This window comes from Folsomia candida, unplaced genomic scaffold, assembly GCF_002217175.1.
Source record: "Folsomia candida strain VU population unplaced genomic scaffold, ASM221717v1 Fcan01_Sc014, whole genome shotgun sequence".
In the NCBI taxonomy this organism is placed as follows: domain Eukaryota; kingdom Metazoa; phylum Arthropoda; class Collembola; order Entomobryomorpha; family Isotomidae; genus Folsomia; species Folsomia candida.
The window spans coordinates 1,578,122-1,599,904 of NW_019091206.1; the positions used below are offsets into that span (position 1 = coordinate 1,578,122).

Below are 21,783 nucleotides of genomic sequence, written 5' to 3' on the forward strand. Positions count from 1 at the left end.
ACGTGAAAAATTGCGATTTCGTCCTCCCCCTCCATCCATTCTCCTCTCTCTCGATTGACGACCAAGAACCCATCCCACTTTCGTTCGGGACATGAGCAATAAGGAGGAAACCTTGGGTCAAAATAATCGAATTGAGAAAATGAAGAAATCATCCAATTTGCATAACACGAGAGAAACTCGTATTTCACTCCGAGTTGGAGGCCTTATTAAGAAATTATTTATTAATTTTTCCAGCCTCACTCCAAGACCAATAATTCCAAATAATATGGTATTGATTTCCCCGTTGGCGGAATGGGTGGGATTTTTATTTCACTGTCTGCATGAATAATTATGAATATTCAACCAGTCTCATAACGAGGTATTCCAGCGTTTGCGATCCGATTTTGAGCAAATTACTGTCACTCGATCACAATTTAATTGGAATAAAATTTGTGAAAGACACGATCTCTCAATGGGCACGTTTGGGCCGAGATATTTGCATCCGAAGAAGAGAAAACACGCAGTAAATTTGGAAAATTTGTCGACATTGGGGGACGTTTTCTCCTTTCTAGATGCAAATATCGTTGCCAAACGTGCCCATTGAGAGATCGGGTTTCTCGCAAATTTCATACTATTTAAATTTGAGATCGATTGGCACTAGTTTTCTTAAAATCAGTGACCATATGTTGGGAGACCTTTATTAATTGGTAGTGGTGCATTTAAGAGATTTGCAAAATAGTAGATCCAATTAATCAGTAAGAATTGTGTAGAGAAAGCGATTTGATATTTTCCTTAATCTCACCACTCGTGTGACCTGTTACACATGTCCGACGACGGCATGTCACCAAGAAATATAGGGAAACATGACAAGTTAATAATAGAAAATGGACCAGATTTTCCTCTCCCATTCATCTCCAATCCTTCACCTCACCCAATAAATGGAGCAGACCACAATGTCGTCCACATCATCAAAGTGCATGTTTCTCTTGAATGCTAATCCTGAGCTGATTACCACAATTTCGCCCTGCATCCATCTCACTAAACTCAACCTCGTTTTAAATAGTTGGATTGTCCCCGTGTGATGTGAGCTAAATGCGGATTACTATACGACCCACCAACCAAACTTGTACACTTATTTATCCATGTTTCTCTTTGTGTTTCCCTTGTCACAAAGTGTATAACCTTAATTGTCCTATTTTTGTTTGCTTCTCGTCTCTTCCATCCATACGATACGCAGAGATGAGAAAAATACTTTCGTTAGGAAGCATGCAGTATTTTTAGTAAGCTCCGTTCTTCCCAGGGTTTAAATTTCGGGGGGTGTTACACCCACAAAAGGATAAAAATCTGCATGATGAAGGCAACAATCAAGGCAAAAATGCTGTTTTTTAAGAAATTAATTTTTCATCTCTCCCAAAATACTGATTTTTTTTCATGATTTTTAAAAATAAAATATTTTGGCAGGGATAAAAAGTTAATTTCTTCACAAAACCTGCATATATTTTCGTGTCACTGTTGCCTTCTCCGTGCAGATTTTCATATTTTTGTGGGTGTAACACCCCCCTAAATCCAAACCCTGCAAATAATGGAGCTCAATATTCTCTATTTTTTGACATATTTAGTATTTTGCCCTCCTCCGTGGGTGACTCTCTCTCTCTGATTCCCACATTGTCCCTTATTCGAAGGTGATTACTCGTTGGACAGGATTTTCACTCCAGTTCCTTCGAATCCAACCTAATCGTCCATCACCTTTGTTTGTAGGCTAAAAGACTTTCTGTCAGGACGGAGTAGGATGAAATACGATTTGGTGTAATTTAGCTAAATAGCTGGCAGTAGCAATAAGTGATTTGTGTCCTACAAACCAACCAGTTGTCATTTTCCTGTGGTTCTATCACTAACTCGATTGTGGTTTCAGTAGCGAGTTCGTAATGGGAAATAAATTGGTACCGAGAAGGGTGAGGCTTTCTGGTTGACTGGTGACAAATCCGTCTCATGTCCCCTCATTCCTTTAGTGGATCACTTTTTATTGATAAAAAACTTGTAAAGCTCTCCTAATCTTATCGAGTTCAGCCGGATATTGGCTAAAAAGACTCAATTTCAATGCACAATTCATAGCAAGATGTGAAACCGATTACTAAATACATCCCAGTTCAATGTCAATCACCTAAAAAAAAGAAGCTAAAATCACTCCATAATTCTTCATCTTTCACTTCACCGGCTCAATTACAATCAGCAAAATGAGCAGGTAAACAAATGAGGACGGAGAAGCCTGATTGCTCTGGTCGCATCCCTCCCTTCTTCTTCTGCTCCCTTAAATCCTCAATTGACCGTGCGGTTCTTGATGAGATGAGATTGCCGGTAAGGAAAACAATGCTTTGCACGCGGCTCGGTTTTGCGGCCACATAATAAGGGACGCAATGTGAAAGACGTCCCATTCTTCAAGAATAGACCAATTTCTACATCATGGAACCCACCATTTATGTGCCAACCAACTAAATTGAGAGGTACATACTAATATTTCAGACAGTTGGTTAGTGTCAGATGCAGGGTATATATTCGTAGCACATTTCTTTGTTGTAATTTTTCCCTAAGTGGGGCCTTGATTGATGATTCACACACAACGAATAGAGACAGAGCAGAGTAACCACAAAAAGAGAAAATATGACCCCCAAAAGTAACCGCAAATTCCAGATACCAGAAAAATTCGGACCTCTTGAAAACCAAAGTGAAATTATGCGGATAATTTCTGGAACAAGTTTAAATCACTTATTTTTTTGAAAATGTGCAATATTTTTAACATTGAAATTGAAATACAAATTCAAATTTAAAACTTATTCTCTTACTTTTCTCATCAATTTGACAAAATCATGCTTGCTCAATTTTCCATGAAATTTCATTACACAAATTCTGTAAATAATTTGTAAACGTTTTTCTTCTTCCTTTTATTTTTCATCTTGTCGCATTCCTCGCTCCAAGGTGTACATGCAACACTCACCTTCTTCACTTCTAATAAATTACTTTCAACCGTCTTCTTTAAGTCCCTTCTTCTTCTTCCTACAGCACGAACGACCAAACCTTGCGTTTGCGGTTCCCTTTATGTATGTATACCTCAAAAATTTTAGGCTCAATTAGCCAGCTCCATTCTCTTTCTTGCTCATTTGTTACCTCGGCATAAGGGGAAGAAAGAGAATGATGAAGCCATCATTTGAGGTGCCCTTACTTTTCACATTTTCACCCCATTTTCTCGGCTGAGGCGTAATTTTGTGAGCGGATGCGGGTAATAAGCGAGGCTGAAATTACCTGAATCAGCCAGGTCATCATCGCATCATTATTATTAAACAACAAACAACACTCGAGCGGTGATTATGATGATGCATGAAGCTCCTTCTTTCATTCGGTGAGATTGAGATGAGATCCTTGGTCGGAGGAAAATTTCTTACGAGCTCGTTCTTCTTTGTTTGCTTAAGGAAAGAGGAGGAGGAGGAGGGGAAGGAACATACGGCTCCTACTTTTTGGCTAAATATATAAATAATATCATCAAATAAGCAATTATCGTCTCCTACTTACTTGTTACTATTTCTTCACTAACAGACATTTCTTATTTACTTGTAATGATAATCTCGTTCACGACCGGGGTTTATATAAATAAATGTTGGTACTGGTAATGGAGGTCTTCCAACGTATGCTTTCAGATTTTGACTATACTAGTGTCAACCGATCACAAATTTCGTTAGTTTGCAGCATTGGCATGTTTCGCAGCGATATTTGCATCCCAAGAGGAGAAAATGCGCCTTAAAGTCGACAAATTCTGCACTTTCCAAATTTACTAAGCATGTTCTCCTCCTTGGATTTAAATATCTCCATTCGGAGATCGTGTCATCTGAAAATTTCATACAAATTAAATTTGCCATCGATTGAAACTAGTTCCCTCAAAATCGGAGGGCATACGCTGGGAGACCTCCATTATTAGCTGGCTTGGCTAATCACACACCATCGCAGCAACAACCCCGCTTCTTTAATGCACTTCACATAAATATTTTCCATTTACATACATGAAACTTGTTGAAAAACACGGTTTGAAACGCCAACAATAAAAGTGGACTCTGTAGAAGGTGCAACACTGCACTCGGTCACAATTAATTACTGCATTCTCTTTCGTATAAGAACTTTGAAGAGGAAACAATAAATTAGAAAAGAAAGGACCAAGGACGACAAAGTACAACATCAACAACAAGAAAATACAATCCACCCAAGGTCCAGTCCACTTTGTTTTATGTCCACTGGACGCTCCTTCTCACTCACTACTTACTCCAAAATGAATTTTAGCCTAACCCCCAATTTTCCATTCTTCGTCCTCCCATTGCTTCTTTAACTTTTGAGAGATCACTCAATTCATCCCGTCTCTCGTCGAGTTATGCATTCACGTCCGTGGCACAAGTTAACTCTTTAATCGTTTTCATTTCATTGTGTGCGTAAAAAGACTTGGATTGAAATGTTGGATGGATGGGGTGCGATCAGTATTCAATAAAAATAAATGTGAAAGTCATCATCATAAAAGAGACATTATCGTCATGTCTCAAAAGCTCAGTCAGTCCGATATAGAAGGCAGGATTATTATTATTCTCTCGCTGCTCTCCAGCAGTTAACATGTTCTTTCATCCCCGTCGTTGGTTGCATCCCATAAACTGAAACACGATCGTCACATCATGCACCAGAAGGTCCACCCATTTCAATTTATTGGAACAATGACACGCAGCTTCTCTGATGCCAATCTCTCACCTTCTTGATTTTTTTACCTTCTTGATCTATCTGCAGTTGCCCAGGGCGGAGGGGAATTGCTTGCCTATTTCCATCTTCTGCTAACAATGAAGTGGTGATGATACGAAGAAGGAAGCAGATTTCCAGGGGTGGGCAAAATACTTTGGGAAAATAGAGTATTTCGACTAATTTCGAGCTCCGTTCTTGCCAGGGCTTGGATTTCTACCTTTCAACCTTTGATTTGTAACCTTATTATTTGCTAATCGTGTTGAAAAAAGTCGAAAATTTCTAAACGATTGAAAAAGTAATATACATACAAATTTTCACAAATTGCAAGTTGCTAAAACTGAAACAAAACTGTTAAAAACTTGTAAGACTTCGACACTGGGAAACAAAATCTGGAGGATTATAATTATTTGAAATGTGGTAGATGAATTGAATTGAATTGAATTGAATTTCTTCTTCTTTTTGAGTGCCAACGAAATTATTGAAACAAATTGAAGTATTTAAATGATTTTAGATTTTTTTACTACTTTCAAAAACAGAGTTGACCAAAACACTACCTCAAACTAAAGATTTCGACCTCCATTCTTCCACGACTGATCAAAATCCTGCGTATTTTGCCCACCCCTGCAGATTAGTATTATACTCCATGTATAATTTGTTTGCTAGTTTTTAGTCGCGTTGGTGTAATTAATTGCAACAGTTTGCTACCGCGCGGATGGGCGATGCTACTTCATTAGACGAGAGCGAATAAAGTGAACTGAGAAGAGTTGATTGATTGTAATTAATTGCCTTGTTGTGCCCAAACGATGGAAAAGTTGGTGCTTGCTTTCCACCAAGGATGCTAATAACTAACCAATCAAACCCACAAGATTGCCAAAAGGTGTGATGAGCAAATAAACGAGTTTTTCCCTGATCAAACTCTTGCAAAAGTCAATGGCACGGCATCTCATTTACAAGAAATTAATCATATCTGCCATAATATTTATCGGCACTGAGTGAGTAAATAATATTGCGATGATGAATAAGTATGTAGTACATACGCATCATTATCAAATTGTATTGTACTCATGTCGCCTAATATTTGTTTATTGCCATCAACAAACCCGATCTTCTCAAGTTTCGGTCGTCATCTTTTATCTATGCTCTTTTGTACATACATACACACGTACATAATCTGTAAAATCTGCCAAAATACTTGTTCTCTCCTCGTTCAAAGGCAAGCACCCAGTTTTTGTACATGCAATTATTGCGACTCTTCTCTTCTTACTCGCCTAAGTAATTTAATCCTCAAGTGTTGCGCTATGTGAGAAATTAGCAGTGTTTAGGGTTCCACTTTCGCATTTCTTGCGTTGCATGCTCTGCAGTGCAAGAAATCCAGCAAACCTGCAATCATACCTGTTCAACAAATAAACGTTTTTCATTCAAAGTTCAGTCATCCAGATTTCTGACTGAAGATTTTCATTCACATTAAGTCATTTTCTTTTAAATTCATTTCATTTCACTTCATCGGACTTCATTTCTTACTTCGTCCCATGTATTAAGGGGTGATCTGATACAGTCTCACCGCTACCTGACGGGGAGTGTGTAACTATGTCCTCCCATAAGCTCCCATGTTATCGTTTTAAAAACTTTCAGCGTCGTCAAAAGACAATAAAATTTCGATTTTTTTGCACCAATCGACGCGTATATTTAGTCCCCACAAAGTTACTGAAGTTTTAATGGATACGTGGAGTATACGTGGAAAGATGAAACTTTTTCTGATTTTTTTTCGTGAAAAGAATTATGGTGTGACCATGAAAGCGACTTTAAGGTCAAACTCCAGTAACTTTGGGAGTTGAATATTTTGACACATTCTACAACAAAAAAATCCGATATTAATGCAAAAGTGAATGTGCTCAAATGTTTTGAAAACTTGGTTTTTAGAAATTAGGAAATAAACATGCCCGTCAATTCCAGATTCCCCAATTTTTGTTATGTTGCAGGTCTTTAGTAGTAGAACAATAGTCAAATTGGACTTATAGTCGAAATCGACCTGCGTGACCTTGTTTCGGCGTCGAAAGGTTGGTAGGTCAAAGGTCACCGATCCCCACATATGAGGTATCATTGGAAAGGTCTCGGTGAGAGGATTCCAAATATATATACTTTATTGGGTGTATGACCACTCCCTCATGTTCCAGAAGCAGAAGAATGAAAATCTTCAATTACCCACAATTTAACACAGCAAGTAGATTGAGAGCTAACATGCAGTAGATGGGCACAAACTCAGAAATATTCTTCGGTCTCTGTAAATTCAGGGAGTGGTCATACACCCGATAAAGTATATATATTCGGAATCCTCTCGTCGAGACCTTTCCAACGATACCTCACTTGATAATAAATTCCATTTACAGTTTCGAAAAATTAATTTTAAAATAAAATGAAAATTGTATGAGTTGAACGCCAAGTGACTAGTGAAAATTTTTAATATTATTAAAATCTAAACCTCGCTCTTACGCGTCCTTAAGCATAGGGTGAAAAATGAAATGTGTGAGAAATCTTTCATTCACAGACTGTGAATCACAGTTATTCATATGAAATGACTAAATCCTTCAATAATTTTCATTCAAATAACAGGAAATTCATTTTCATTCACTATCATAATCAGTCATATGAATGAAAGTGAACTGCTATGCCTGCAATAAATGAAAAGCACGGTCATTGTTTCGGGTGCACGAAATAGCGGTAAGAAAGTGGTTTCTTGCAGTTAAATATTTTGACCTGCAAGAAAAACAGGGCGATATTTGCAAGAAACGAAACACTGGAAATTAGCAGAGGGATCCGGTTATCTAGTAAACCTTTTGGCTTCGAGACCAACAGCATCGACGAGTTAAACGTACCCAAAAAACAGTCCATTTTATATATTTCATCGGTGGCTCTTTTCGCCCATTCTTCTTCGTGTTGAGCAAACGGTGTAAAACAACATGGCCGTAAAAGTCAAGTCGAGCATTTTGCCCGGTGCATGGCCCCCTCGAACACATCGCGTAATAAATAAATACATAGGTAGACATTCACCTCACTCACTCTCGTACTTACCTTGAAGAGAAGGATGAATTATGGCGGAGCATTTTTCTGCCTTTGTTTTATAGCCTTTTTCTCTCTCTTCATAATAATAAAACTAAAACCTACTTCATTTCAGAGGCAAACACATAAAAGTCTGACTGGTTGGTGGGTGTAAAGCTCCACCAAAACCCGACCAGATTTTGTAGATATTTCTAATTTTGATGGATGGGAAATAACCTCCCCCAGATTTTCAAATGGCTGTAGATCCTATCTCCGGATTGATTCAAATTACTTGATTTTCTCCTTTATGATCTGGTTCTTACATGCAAATTACCCCCTTTTTACCTCAATTCTCATTTCTGCTGTTACACAGCTAAGAATAGAGGTCTCCCGGCGTGTGCTCTCCCATTTTGGGCAAACTAGTGGAAATTAATCTTAAATTTAAGTAGTATGAAATTTGTAAAGAAATGATCTCCAAACTGGCACGTTTCGCAGGGATATTTGCATCCGAAGAGGAAAAAATACGCAGTAAATTTGGAAAGTATAAAATTTCTCGACTTTAAGGCGCATTTTCTCCTCTTCGGATGCAAATATCTCTGCCAGACGTGCCCATTGGGAGATGACGTCTTTTGCAAACATCATAATTAAAAAAGTTGCCATCGATTTCACACAAATTTGCTCAAAATTAGATCGCATACGCTGGGAGACCTCCACTCCACCTCTGAATTTGATTGAGCTGTTTTTCCCTGATTTATCTGCCTGCATCACATGTTTCAAAGAAGAAAGAAAGCAGTAAGAAAAAATCACGGTTTGGCAAATAACTTCACACCAGGTTGAAGCTTTGAGTTAAGTGGATGGAGGAGGCGGAGTGAGATAAGAGGAGATCAAGAGTGAGAGAACTTCACTCGGCTTTTATTGCAAACAAATCGAGGTAATTGCTTACATTACTCACTCAATCGTAAATCCATATGTACACACATGCGAGTACTGATATTCAACTTATGCATCCATGTACTTGACTCATTAATCCTCCTCCTCATAATCATCTTGAGCACTTAAATATCAAGATAAGTGACTCTTTTAACCGTGTCGATCAGTAGAGTAAATATTTGGCCAGGATAAATAGCACCCTTAGCACGGCACATGTAAGGAAAAAATTGTGTGAAATCTGAACCAGTTTTGTTTATATTTATTTTATATTTTCAATGTTTGATTTGTGCACTTGTATTTTTTATGTCATTTAATTTGCATATTAACATACATCTTTAACCAATTTGGCTACTAATTAATATGAAAGGTAAAGGACTACTGTTCATTACAAATTTATATGCAGTAAAAAATCTGAAAGATTCTTAACAGCAATCAGCAACTTGGGTCATTTAACCCTTCACAAAATTTTGAGGGCTTTACTATACATTAATTTTTTAATTTAACAGTAACTATTATGAGATTGTGGCTTATGATTTTTAATAATCTCCTCTCCCAGATTCATAATTTGATGCTATAATACAAAAGTTTATTCCACCTTTTTAAAATTTCAAAAAAAAACCAGAACCAATCTTTTATGAGCTCTAATTTTTACCAAATTTGTTATGTTCAGTCAGCGATATCTAGTCCTTCATTATACAATTAATTTAATAATAAGCACGTTAACCAGTAAAATACGGGTCTTTCAAATAGTGCAAACTTTGAAACATTTTAGTTTTATTTAACACTAAAGTAATTGTGTGTTGGGCAAAAATTCGTTCCGATTACAAAGATTACGAGAAAATGGGATGATGCATGCATGGAAAATCTTCTTCCCTCCTGATTTAGTGGGTTGGCCGAGCAGTTGATTATGTCACAATAGACGCACACACATACATAATAATAGCACAACAAAACCCGAACCTTGTCATTTTCACTCCTTAAATGAATATTGCCGCTACATATGAAATCGTAACGGCACAAATTTATTTATTCCCCATTCATTCCTCGCGAACCTCACTCCATGCAATAATGATCCCCACATGATGACGAGATCTCTCATCTCCTGGTCAGGCTACACCACAATCGGGCCCAACAAAACACCCTCCTTGCCTGACACCCGACCCTTTCAAGTGCATGGGACCAGCCATTCATTTCATAAATATCATACAGAAGGTGGCCTTATCATTACTTTTATATATATTATGCAAGGTCCCCTTTTAGAATGAAAGTGCAGCTCTTACTTACTTAATAAGCTGGCCATCCATTATGCGCCCGGATCCGATTCATGGCCATTAATAAATAGGGAACGGTCCGACTGCTGAAATGGAATGAATGAAGGGAAAGATCAAAGGGTGAGGTGATGCGGTTTATAATAAAATAAGGGCCCGCCTTTAGTCCCCTTCGCCTTAATCGGATCGCAAATATTAATTTATTTATGTGCATATATCCGTCCCCTTCTTTCACTTAATCCGCCATTATAGCACACTTCACTTAATTCATAATGGGGTTATTTCTAGGCCTCGCTAATAAGATGTGGGTATGCAAATTGGACTATATTTAGAATATGGACTAAAAAAGTCTAAAAATTGCATTCTAATTCATCTTCTGCTTCGTCTTTAATATGTAAATCGAATGTATTTATGTACACACTTCGCACAAACTGGTATTAACTAATTACTGACCGGAATAACTCTACCCGCTCTGGTAATGTAGTAATACTAACGGGCATTACCGCTCAGTAATGTTGTGTTGTGATGCTGAAAAATTTACCACTCAGAAACAAACTAATTAATACCAAGCAGGCAATAAGTTACCAAACCGACGCCAGTACGGGGTACATGTATATCTGATTTTATCACATGTTTAAGTGTACATTTGTATGTACATACATGACCAGAATTGTCCCAATTTTATACCCTACTTGAATAATCGTCTTGCAGTTTATTAAGGAATATTAAAACCATTGTCTGCCTGCACTGCATACAAATTTATTCCAGGACATTGTGTGACGGTGTTCAGTTGAGTGGTCCAATTTTTCCAGGCTCTCGAGTTTTCAAGTTCCCATTTTTTCCTCATCTTTGTCGCTCCCTGTCATCAGTTGAGATGAGAATGCATTCATTTCATTGCAGGCATCGTTCACACCCTGGCTCCCTTTCTCAATAAGTGCATGCAGTCACTTGATCCACAAAAAGGACTAAATAGTTAGTTAGTTGGCCATTTATTGATTGAGGTGAAGTGAACTCATTTACTTTCCTTGCTTGCTCGCTGCGGTATTTTCCTTCAATGCGACCCAATAAATAATAAAAGGTTCACCCAGCAGCCACTTAATGGCCCCACGGTTGAGGTTATTTATGGATAAAACTCACAACGGAGGTCTCCCAACGTATGCTCTCCGATTTTGGGCAAACTAGTGGAAATGGATGACAATTCTAATTAAATATGAAATTTGGAATAGACACGATCTCCCAATGAGCACGTTTGGCCGAGATATTTGCATCCGAAGAGGAGAAAACGCACAATAAATTTGGAACGTGTAAAATTTGTCAACTTTAGAGTGCGCTTTCTCCTCTTCGGATGACCAATATCTCCTCCTAACGTGCCCATTGGAGATCGTGTCCATACCTGTTCACTTTCATTCATTTGACAAATTATGATAGTGAATTATAGTAAATGAAAATGAAATTCCTGGCATTTGAATGAAAATGAGTGAAGGATTCAGTCATTTCAGATGAGTGACTGTGAATGAAAGGATTTCTCACTCATTTCATTTTTCACCCTATGCTTAATACATGGGGCGAAGTAAGAAATGAAGTCAGATGAAGTGAAATGAAATGAATTTGAATGAAAAGTACTGAATTTGAATGAAAATCTTCACTCAGAAATCGGGAAACTGATTTTTGAATGAAAACTAAATTTTTGAACAGGTATGATCGTGTCTTTTATAAAATTCATATGAATTAAAATTGTCATCGATTTCCACTAATTTGCCCAAAATCGGAGAACATACGCTGGAAGACCTCCGTTGTGAATGAGCTAGTTCTTTACATACACACCGACCACGACACGAAGTCTGAATAGATTATTGGTAGAGGAACTCTCTTGGCCAAGTTTCGATGAAATTAAATTTGTGGTGCATGGGGTGTTACATAATTTACATTTTTCCGATGCTCACTCTTCCCAGGGAATAATAATTAGGAAAAAATGTGGTAAAACTCAACTCTGGTTTTAATCAAGTTAATTAAGCATCATTTGTGCTTATGTACATACCCACATTGCATTACACTGGCTCACTCGATGATGGGGTGATGCATGTGTGAGTGAGTAAATTAGAGCTCATTTAACTCTGCCACTCGGGCTCAGAAAGAAATTCATGCAAACAGTGTTTCGTTTTGGAGGTTCAAAACTGTCCAAAATAATTTTGGACGTTAAAAATTCTCCGAAAGTGTCCAAAACATTGGAGAAAATGTTAGAAGTTCTTTATTACCTACTTTTTGTTACAAATTTTGAAATCAAAGATTTCAGTTTTTAGATTTTACAAATATATAAATTTTGTGCATTTTGGTGTGTGTAATGACACAAAATTTAGAAAAACTATTGTGTTAACATGTTTTCTTATAAAGAATTAAGACATTTTCTAAATCATATCGCATTATACGGCACAATGCTGAAAATTAATAGGTTACATATATGTCAACGGATTATCGAAAGATTTAATATTGAAGAACTCGTAATATTTTTCTATTTTGGACATTTTTGGACATTTTGGACGTCCAAACTTCGGTGTCCAAAATTGGTTTTAACCAGTTTTTAACGGTTGTTTGAACAATGGCTAGACAAGACCACAGCGAAACCCTGCATGTACATAAACCATGAAGAAGTCAGTAAAACGAAATAGGAAAATGCACCGTGTATGTAGCTGCAAAACAAAACCATGCTTTTTACACCCTTGATTCTGATTAAACAGAGAGCTGCGAATGTTGATTAAGTCGTAATGTGTGGAGCAGGAGAATGTGACTGACTGGTGCTGCCTGGAGCTAATTAACAATCTCACTCAAGTACTTTTGCACAAAACTTTAGAGTGAGAAAGAGTTCGTTAGTGAGTGTGAAAACATGTTTATTTAAATACTCGAGGCATTTTATCTCTAATACTTTTGTTTCAAGAGGAAATTGCTCACTTTTACACACCATTTTTTCAACCTGTATCAGTTTGATCCAATTTTCATGATCAAATTACGAGTACTTTATCCCCAACAGATTGATAGATAGATTATCAGCAATCGTAAATATGTACATACACAAATAACCAGAGGGCGGATATATATTTAAGAAAATTCGCTGAAATACCTGTCTTGAATATGAAATATGCACGAAAAAAAATCTGAATTTTTATAAAATTTGCATCAAATAGACTGCTCTGAATTTTTTGTGGTCCACTTTCTTTGAGCTAAGAAATTTCGTCTCACATCGTTGAAATATTTGAAAAGTGCAAGTATTTTTCCAAAAGACATGTATTTCAAATGAGATATATTTACGCAATTTTCAAGTAATAGCGGAAATATTTAGAAACATGTCCGAAAACCAAAAATGCAATAGTATTTTAAAATATATCTACTCTTTAAGAGTTATGAAACACACCCACAAAGCTTGACCATCGGTCTTCATCCAATAAAAAAGTTGAAAATGAATGGATATCCACACTCTGCTCATAACTCTGAAAGCATTTAAGCAATGCATCCAATTTAGTTTGATAGATTTCCACATATCCATCCGCGTGAATGCATGGGCCGTTGTTTAAAATAAATAAGTACAGATTGATGGACGATAAGAATTCTGTACATGAGGAAAAAGAGGCAAGTATTTTAACCAGCAAATGAGCACCTCCATCCCAGAATAGAGAGGAAAAGTATTTACTGAGTTGGAAATTCACGTCAAGAGCATTAAACTAAGCTGACAAATGGATGTCGGACAAGGTCCCAGCCCGGTCATTTATTTCGGCACTAGGGGGTCACCAAAAAATCACTCGATGGGTTCAGTCCACCATTTACTCGTACCTTATGCTTTACGTAGGCCTCAGTCTCACCTGTACTCCTCCCAGGTATTTATCCTCAAAAATTCAAAAATATTATAGAAATTAATATTTACAAGAAAATTTCTCCGTCATCTACTTGTTCATGCAAACTGGAATCATTAGCATCACATCTCATCCCCACTTTCGCATCAGTCAGTGTATTTACGTAACCAGTGTTTCGTTTCTTACGGGTTTGCTACATTTCTTGCACTGCAAGTGTAAAGCAAAAAACAAAAGAAATTCGAGGTGCAAGAAATACGCGCAATCCAGCCACGCGCTGTAAATATGAAGTATTCGCGTCGGGGCGTAATTTCTAGCGCCATGCATATCTCGCAGGTCAAAATAGCTGCAAAAACAACTTTCTTCCCGTTATCTCTTGCAAAAAACGCAAGAAATGCAGGGTGCAAGAAACTGTAAGAAATACGCGCAATCCAGCCACGCGCTGTATATGAATTACAGCGGCGGAACGTAATTTCTTGCGCCGTGCATTTCTCCCAGGTCAAATATTTAGCTGCAAAAAAACCACTTTCTTGCAGTTATTTCTTGCAAGTGGTCCCTTCCTTCCATCCGAAACACTGATGAGAAATAGGAGGCCGGGCCGGTTAGGAATTCGAACAAGGTAATGAAGTGCGAAGTAAGGCGAGAAAACGAGGACTTGGTTGTCGCTTTCGTTCGACTTTTATGCCATTGACTCCTCGTTAACAAATAAATGGTTGGACCAACGTGTCAAGGGATCAGAATCCTCTCTCTCGAGAGAGAGACCCTTTTCTTAAGACTTCTGTGTTGTGGACTTTTTTCCCGTTCCTCAACTAGAAAAGAAACCAAGCAAGAAAAGTTGACTTGTGGTGATGAGAATGAGACAAGACAGGTCAGAAACGTTACCTGTTTTGGACCGTTGACTTCACTCACTTGACGGACGGTTAGTCAAAGCGAGTTTAGTTTAAGGGACGTACACACATAGATATTTGTTCACATCCAAGTAAGTATTTCTTCCATGCCGGTGATGACTTCTTTTTGGGTAGTCTTGTGTTGTTTGGAGGAAGGTACGTACGTAAAACTAACAAGGAAAAATCAATTCATCACGCACACAAAGAATAATGAATTCTGTAGCCATTTGAGAAATGAATGAATGCGGGGAAAGTCACAAAATCTTCGTAAGTGACACATTACCAATGAAAAGGTTGGGAGATGGATGTTACGATTTTTGTAGAATGCATGACCCACAAGAACATCTTAATTTACAGCGTTTTTCTTACTTTTTGAGAGTGACAATACAATGGAATTGTCTCCAATTTTGACAAAATTAGTGTGAATATTAATCATAAATTTTATTAATATAAAATTTGCAAAAGACGCGATCTCCCAATTCGCTAATTTGGCGGAGATATTTGCATCCGAAGAGGAGAAAACGCGCAGTGAATTTGGAAAGTATAACATTTGTCAACTTTACGCCCCGTTTTCTCCTCTTCGGATGCAAATATTTTTGCCAAACGTGCCCATTGGAAGATCGTGTCTTCCGTAAATTTCATACTAATTAAATTTGTAATCGATTGACACTAGTTTGCTAAAAATCTAAGCATTCGTTGACAGACCTTCATTTAGATTAGATTCCAAAATTATCGGACAACTTGGTTTTGACCACATCTGTAAAGGATCGGGTTAAATTGATACTTTTCTCCCCGTGATATCCGCCCATCCGCTCGTCGTCACATTTGTTTGGTGGACTGGATTCGAATTCGAAACGTGAGCTTGCGACTCGCCTTCGCCTCCCTCCTTTCTCCGCTCCGCTCATGATTGATATCCAATATTCTGGTGAAAAGGCAAGCTGAAGCGTCAATGAGTGAGATGACGGACTCAAGTCCAAGTCCCCCTAAGCCAACTAACAAACACTTTAAAACCACAAACGTATGTAAATGGAATCTCTTTTGGTTAATAAGTTTGAGTAACTCGACCTGCTGACAAAATGTCATATTTCGTTAGTATGGAACTGCTCACTTTCGGCCTCTGTCTCTCATTTTTAACAAGCTAATCAATGTCCGAGAGAATTAAACCACTTAATTTTAATTAAGAGAAAAAAGTGTCATTTGGCAGACTAATGAGGTGTGAAATTTCATGGGTGTGAGGTTTTTTTGGGTGGTTCGCTATGTCAGGATGGACTACTTTTAATTTTCAGACGTAATTCCCCACCGGTAAGTAGGACGTTATTTGCTTATGTGCTAATTTCTTTATCTATATTTAGCAGATTTGGTTACATTTAAGGTCATATTAACCTAATTTATTAACCGTACTATAAAAGTTTGTCACTCACAATCACAATGGAGGTCTCCCAACGTATGCTCACAGATTTGGACCAAACTGGTGTCAATCGATCGCAAATATAATTAGTATGAAATTTGCAAATGGAACTATCTGCCAATACGCAGGTTTGGCGGAGATATTTGCATTCAAAGCAGAAAAAATGCGCAGGAAATTTGGAAAATGAAAAATATGCCAGCCTTTTGGTGCGTTTTCGCCTCTTTTTATGCAAATATCTCCGCCAAACCTGCGCATTGGCAGATAGTTCTATTTGCAAATTTCATACTAATTATATTTGTGATCGATTGACATTAATTTCGTCCAAATCTGTGAGCATACGTTGGGAGACCTCGATTGTCAGTTTTAAATCATGTACAAAACTATGGAACATTGTCGTATCGAAATGCGATAGGGGAAACATTGAGGTCAACAAAGCTACTTTGGCTTTAAGGTCTCGAATTGTAAAGTTTCTCATTGTTGTCATTTTTATATCACTGCAATTTGCATGGATTACTGGAAACAAGGTCAACGAAAGATATCACTCATTTCTCGATTGTATTCGAAACCGTTACATAAGGTTTGACCATAAAGTAATTGACTTAATGTGCTCGATTGGTTGTGCAGTGGTTCGTGGTGTAAATCTGTTGGTCAGGACCCGACCCACTCTGTTGTTCGTGCAATAAAATTGCAACCTTGAAATCTTTCCAGACAGAGAGCTCAAGATCTGACACTTAAGTTCCGTTCATTTGTTTTGGGTAGAGGATGACAATTTCATTGGAAAACGGGAAATTTTTATATTTTTATCACCATCATTTTACCATTTTATCACTTTTATAAGGGATTAGGCAACTCGAAACTTTACGATTCACTATGAAATAAAATCATGCAACTGTTCCAACGAAATTGGTACATTTTCAATTTCTTGATAGCTCAAAGATTCCATTTTTTTCCACTAAAAACAGTACAACACAAATTAGAACCGACAATGAAACGTGTACACTCTAAGAAACCCGGTAACTAAGTTATTACCAGGCGGAGTATCTATGTGACTCTACCGCATGGTAATTTATTTATTATTGAGTGGTAGACATTTTGTTACCAAACCGGTAATAACCAAGGTCGCGAAATTTGAAAATATTACCAGTTGGTAACTAATTTTCTACCACTCAAGAAGTAATTAATTACCATGCGGTAGAGTCACATAGATACTCCGCCTGGTAATAACTTAGTTACCGGGTATCTTAGAGTGTATATTCATTCCTGCAAACATTTCCACCTCGTAAATATCTACGATCTCATACGAGCAAAAGTTGCAGTATCGTCATCACGCGTAAAAATATGAGCTATAAAATCCAGGCACAAATCCAACAGGTTGAATAAGACGAGAGTACATATTCTGCTCCATGGTCGTCTCTCTGTCTATAGTTTGATTTGGATCCCGTGTGTGCCATATTATTAGAGAGGACGAGGCCATGTAAATTACAGGCTATCTTCCAAAGACTTTAAAGTGGAGGTTGCCTTACACATTTTCCTCGAGATGATGATGAGAGTATCGAAAAGTGGGTAGTGATGGGATGGGATGACAGGCCTGCTTATTCCTACCCTCGTCCTCCTAATAAAGAAATAAAGGACTCGCTCTCCTCTCCTTCCCAAGAACAATCTTCTCCCAATTCAAGAAATGTTTCTCTTAAGTCTCATAAACCCACTCGGATCTTCTTCTCCGGAGCATTTAAAGTCCACGAGTGGAAAATTATTTTCATCCAAAAAATCAGGCTTTTCTAAAACCTCATCTTATCAGGGGAGCAAACGTATTCTTAGAAAACTGGTATTAAATCTTACTCACTGGAATACATACATATATATGACTACTGGCACGGTAATAACGGGCATTACCGTTTCGTAATGCTGTAGCAATGACAAATTTACCACGCACGTAAAAACAAATTACTACCAAGCCGGTAAGAAGTTATTACCAAATCTTTATCACTTTCTGGCTTCTTTAACAGTGTACATGAATTCTCTCCTCCCTGAAAACTCGTCTTATCAAAGTGTATGCATACTACGCTCCTCCGTTTTTGCTACTACGAAGCATGACTTGAACGATTTATGTATTCTTCTTCTCCTTTCATTCTTCTCGTTCCCTTTGCTTTCATCCCGGCTTAAATAAGACCTTAGCCTGAACCAAGAAGAAGACATTTCTTCATCCCGAGAGGAGCCCTTTTAAGGGAATCGTCTCATCATAGCCAACCAACTTATATTATACCCACAATTTACTCCTGTCCGTTCCTCGTCCCAGTCTTACTTCTTCTTGAATAGGAAGGAATTCATCGCCCAAAGCGGTAACTATCCTCTCCTTAAATCCTCCATGAATCTTTAAACAAGGTTTCTTTCGTCTTATGCGTGGGGCTTAGAGTTAGCCTGGTCAAACGACTCTCTGTACTCATACGTATATTGAGTTGTACTGTTGTACACATTCTGATTACGACGAGGGTGAGAGTGAGCAAGTTGTCAGTGTCAGAAGAAGAAGTAAAACTACAAGCTGGCTTTAGTTTTAAAGTGGTTGCTCCATCCGAAGGGTCGCACATTCTCGCAGCTCTCCGTCCGTCCACTCAAAAATAAAAAGTTAAAACCTCCAGCAAGCATAACACGTAAATAAATACCTCAATACGAACATAAGCAGCACGCTATTTGTGACGACTCAATTTGGCGAATGGACATTTTTTTTTGCTCAACCAACTCGATATTTTGCATGGAAGTGAATTGACCTGCTGGAATAATACCTGTAGAGTGGAGGAGTGGATTGGAAGAATAATAAAGTTATTACTGTTTCTCTCTCAAGGCTGCATGCACACTAGTTTCGTGGCTACTTATTTTGCAATAAAAACAGCCAGAAGAAAGTTTTACTGGTTAAAATAAAGAAAAGCCGGTGTGGAGAAAGTTTGGTTAAAAATTATATTTTGTGCGCAAGCGAAAGATTTTGTTAACGTGGAGAAAGCATAATACATAATTTGAAAAAAAATAAGTGAAAGTATCATCATTTTTAAATCTCGTATAATCAAACATTTACTTGCGGCGTTGAACTTTTGTTGTTTTTTCATTTAAAACATTGCAAAAAACGTGAATATAGAATTTTCTCATCAAAGATTTATTTGCGGCGTTAAACATTTACATTGCGTTGTTTAGTGTATTTTCAAATTAACTTTAAAACGAAGTGAAATTATGATAATTTTGTCATAAAACATTTATTTGTGGCGTTAAACATTTACAATTTTTAGCGTTTTTTATAAATGCAAACATTATTTTTACGAATTTTGCGGTTTACCCAATAAAACCATGCACCTAATACCTCCTCGCTCTCACCAAACACTTCTGACTATTCGTGTCCCATTACAAAAGTGAAGTTTTCCCAGAATTTACTCCATTATTCATGGAGAAAGCCTAGCCCTTAAGACAGTCGTGAAAACTAACTAAAAATGCCGGAAAATCCTATGACCGCAGGTAGCGGAGGAGGCGGCGCAGGCGCGGGGTTACCTCATGGACTCAACTTCCCCCACTTTTCCCCCTTCGGCGGCCTCCCCCTCGACCCAGGGTCACACCACCACCACCAACGCAACAACATTTGGGAATCACATGCTGCCGCGGCCGCCGCCAGATTCCATGCACTGCACGGGTAAGCAAAACCATTTCGCACTATTACATTCATACCTACAACTACATAATTCTGTGTACGCAATTAAGCAAACTTTACAACAATGACCACTTTGTTTAATTGTTACATAAAAGCGACCAAACCGCTTTTCTTCTCCATTGTTACGATTAACTTGTTGCATTTACGCATACGGCGAGGATAACCGGATACTCGTACAAACTTGCTGCTCGCTCTCCAGAATAAGTAAGCGGTCAACTTCTTACTTAAAATAGATTAAGAAAGAAACAGGGCAAGATCTTATCTCGCTCTTCGGACAGCAGCCTTCAGTCCATTCCATTTTAGTGCATGAAAGGATGGATTTCCTTCTTTTTCTTTCTTTCACTCTGCATTCGTTTCCTCCTCGGTTAATGAAGTGAATACGAAATGTACGCATTTATTTACAAACGGTGAGATGGATGGATTTGCTTAATTATATCGGATCCTGGTCAGTCGTCCTTATTGTGGGCATAGCACATACATTCGTATGTACATACATTAGTAAATAAATATGCATACAATTCTGAAAAGGTTGAGAGGGCATAATATTCATCCCTTAAAAGAAGGGCCCTTTGCCTGAGGGGTGGGTTAACCGAAAGGTGTCGAATGGTCCAACAATCACCAACTCCATCGTAACGGCTCATTTTCACTGTCAACGTGTGCACGAGGGGGTGGAGCCCTTCACAATTTCTTCACCAAAAAAATTGTGCGACTTGTGCGCCGATAAGAATTACTACGCATTGCTACTTGTTCCACAGATGGAATTACGTCTATATTAAATTTTCACGATTTTGACCAACTTCACACGCTTTTGTTTTACAAGAAGTGTCGACTTTTGGCCTTTTTTCCTGTAAATTTCAACGCTCGATTTACTTTTACTTCTTGGACACACTGCTTGGTTGAGTGGTTGGGTTTTAGGACATGCTCTGACTAAAGTGGTCCGATTCGACGAGGTCTTAAAAACTGACATGTTGCAGACTGTTCTTCTGTCTCAAGGGACACATTAATTTCCATTTGTACAAATAGATGTGGTGTAAATGGAGGCAGACTTAAAAATCCAACCAAAGTGTAAGATATTAGGTCACTTTTTATCCCGAGTTTAAATAAACTTTGCTTTCTGCTTCTGGACTTCTTGTGGGCTGGAAAATGTGTTTATTGTTTTTACCATTTAAGCCTCAACATGACTCAACATAGGCCACAGAATGTACATAAATATACAGAAGCATACATACGCAGGCCTAGGTCAGGATTCTCACCAAAAGATCGAATCTCAACTAAAGATCGTGTACACAGTGTTTCGTTTCTTGTGGGTGGTTTGGTTTGCCACATTTCTTGCAGTGCGAAGAAAGCCACGTAAAAAATGCAGGGTGCAAGAAACTGCACGAAAGTGCATGAAATATGAAGTGGCGTCGTTTCTCGCAGGTCAAAATATTTAGCTGCAAGAAACCACTTTCTTCCCGTTATTTGGATACTTGAACCCGAAACACTGCTTCTCCATAAATCAGTTTTTTTCTCATCTTTAACAAAAAATATATTTTCGTTATTTCAAAAATATAAGATTTTGTCAAAGATGTCAATTTCTCAAGTGCTCTTCTTCATCCGTATCAAATTTCTAAACGCAAAATGCGGTGACCATGCAGAGATGAGACTTTCATACTTATTCAAAATATCTACTTCTTTAAAATAAAACAACGGTTTGTTTAATTTACTTTTTTTTTCTTTATTAATAATCAACTTGAAAAAGTTGGTTGTTTTATCAACTTAGTTTTTCGTCATTGCGCCCGAAACAGACAGACATTTGGAGTACGTAAAAGTTTCATTTTTTCTCTGCTGCTCCTCAGAGTCAAGAGGGAAGCAGGCTTTTAATTGAAGTTGTGTTCAAGCCGTTTTTCCAAATGTTTTAATTCTGTGTGACCCTAATTTCCTAAACTCATCCACTTTTTCATACATACGTACCCAGCCAGCTCCTGCTCTTACACACTATTTA

The 21,783-nt window shown here is 37.8% G+C and overlaps 1 protein-coding gene across 1 annotated transcript in view; it reads left to right on the forward strand.

Moving 5' to 3' along the window:
* LOC110856078 (transcriptional activator GLI3) overlaps positions 1-21,783 on the forward strand; it is an 87,801-nt gene that overhangs the window by 17,586 nt on the left and 48,432 nt on the right. The window contains exon 3 of the mRNA XM_022104520.2: positions 19,610-19,781. Coding sequence (XP_021960212.2) covers positions 19,610-19,781 — 172 coding nt within the window. The remainder of the gene's footprint in view (positions 1-19,609; positions 19,782-21,783) is intronic.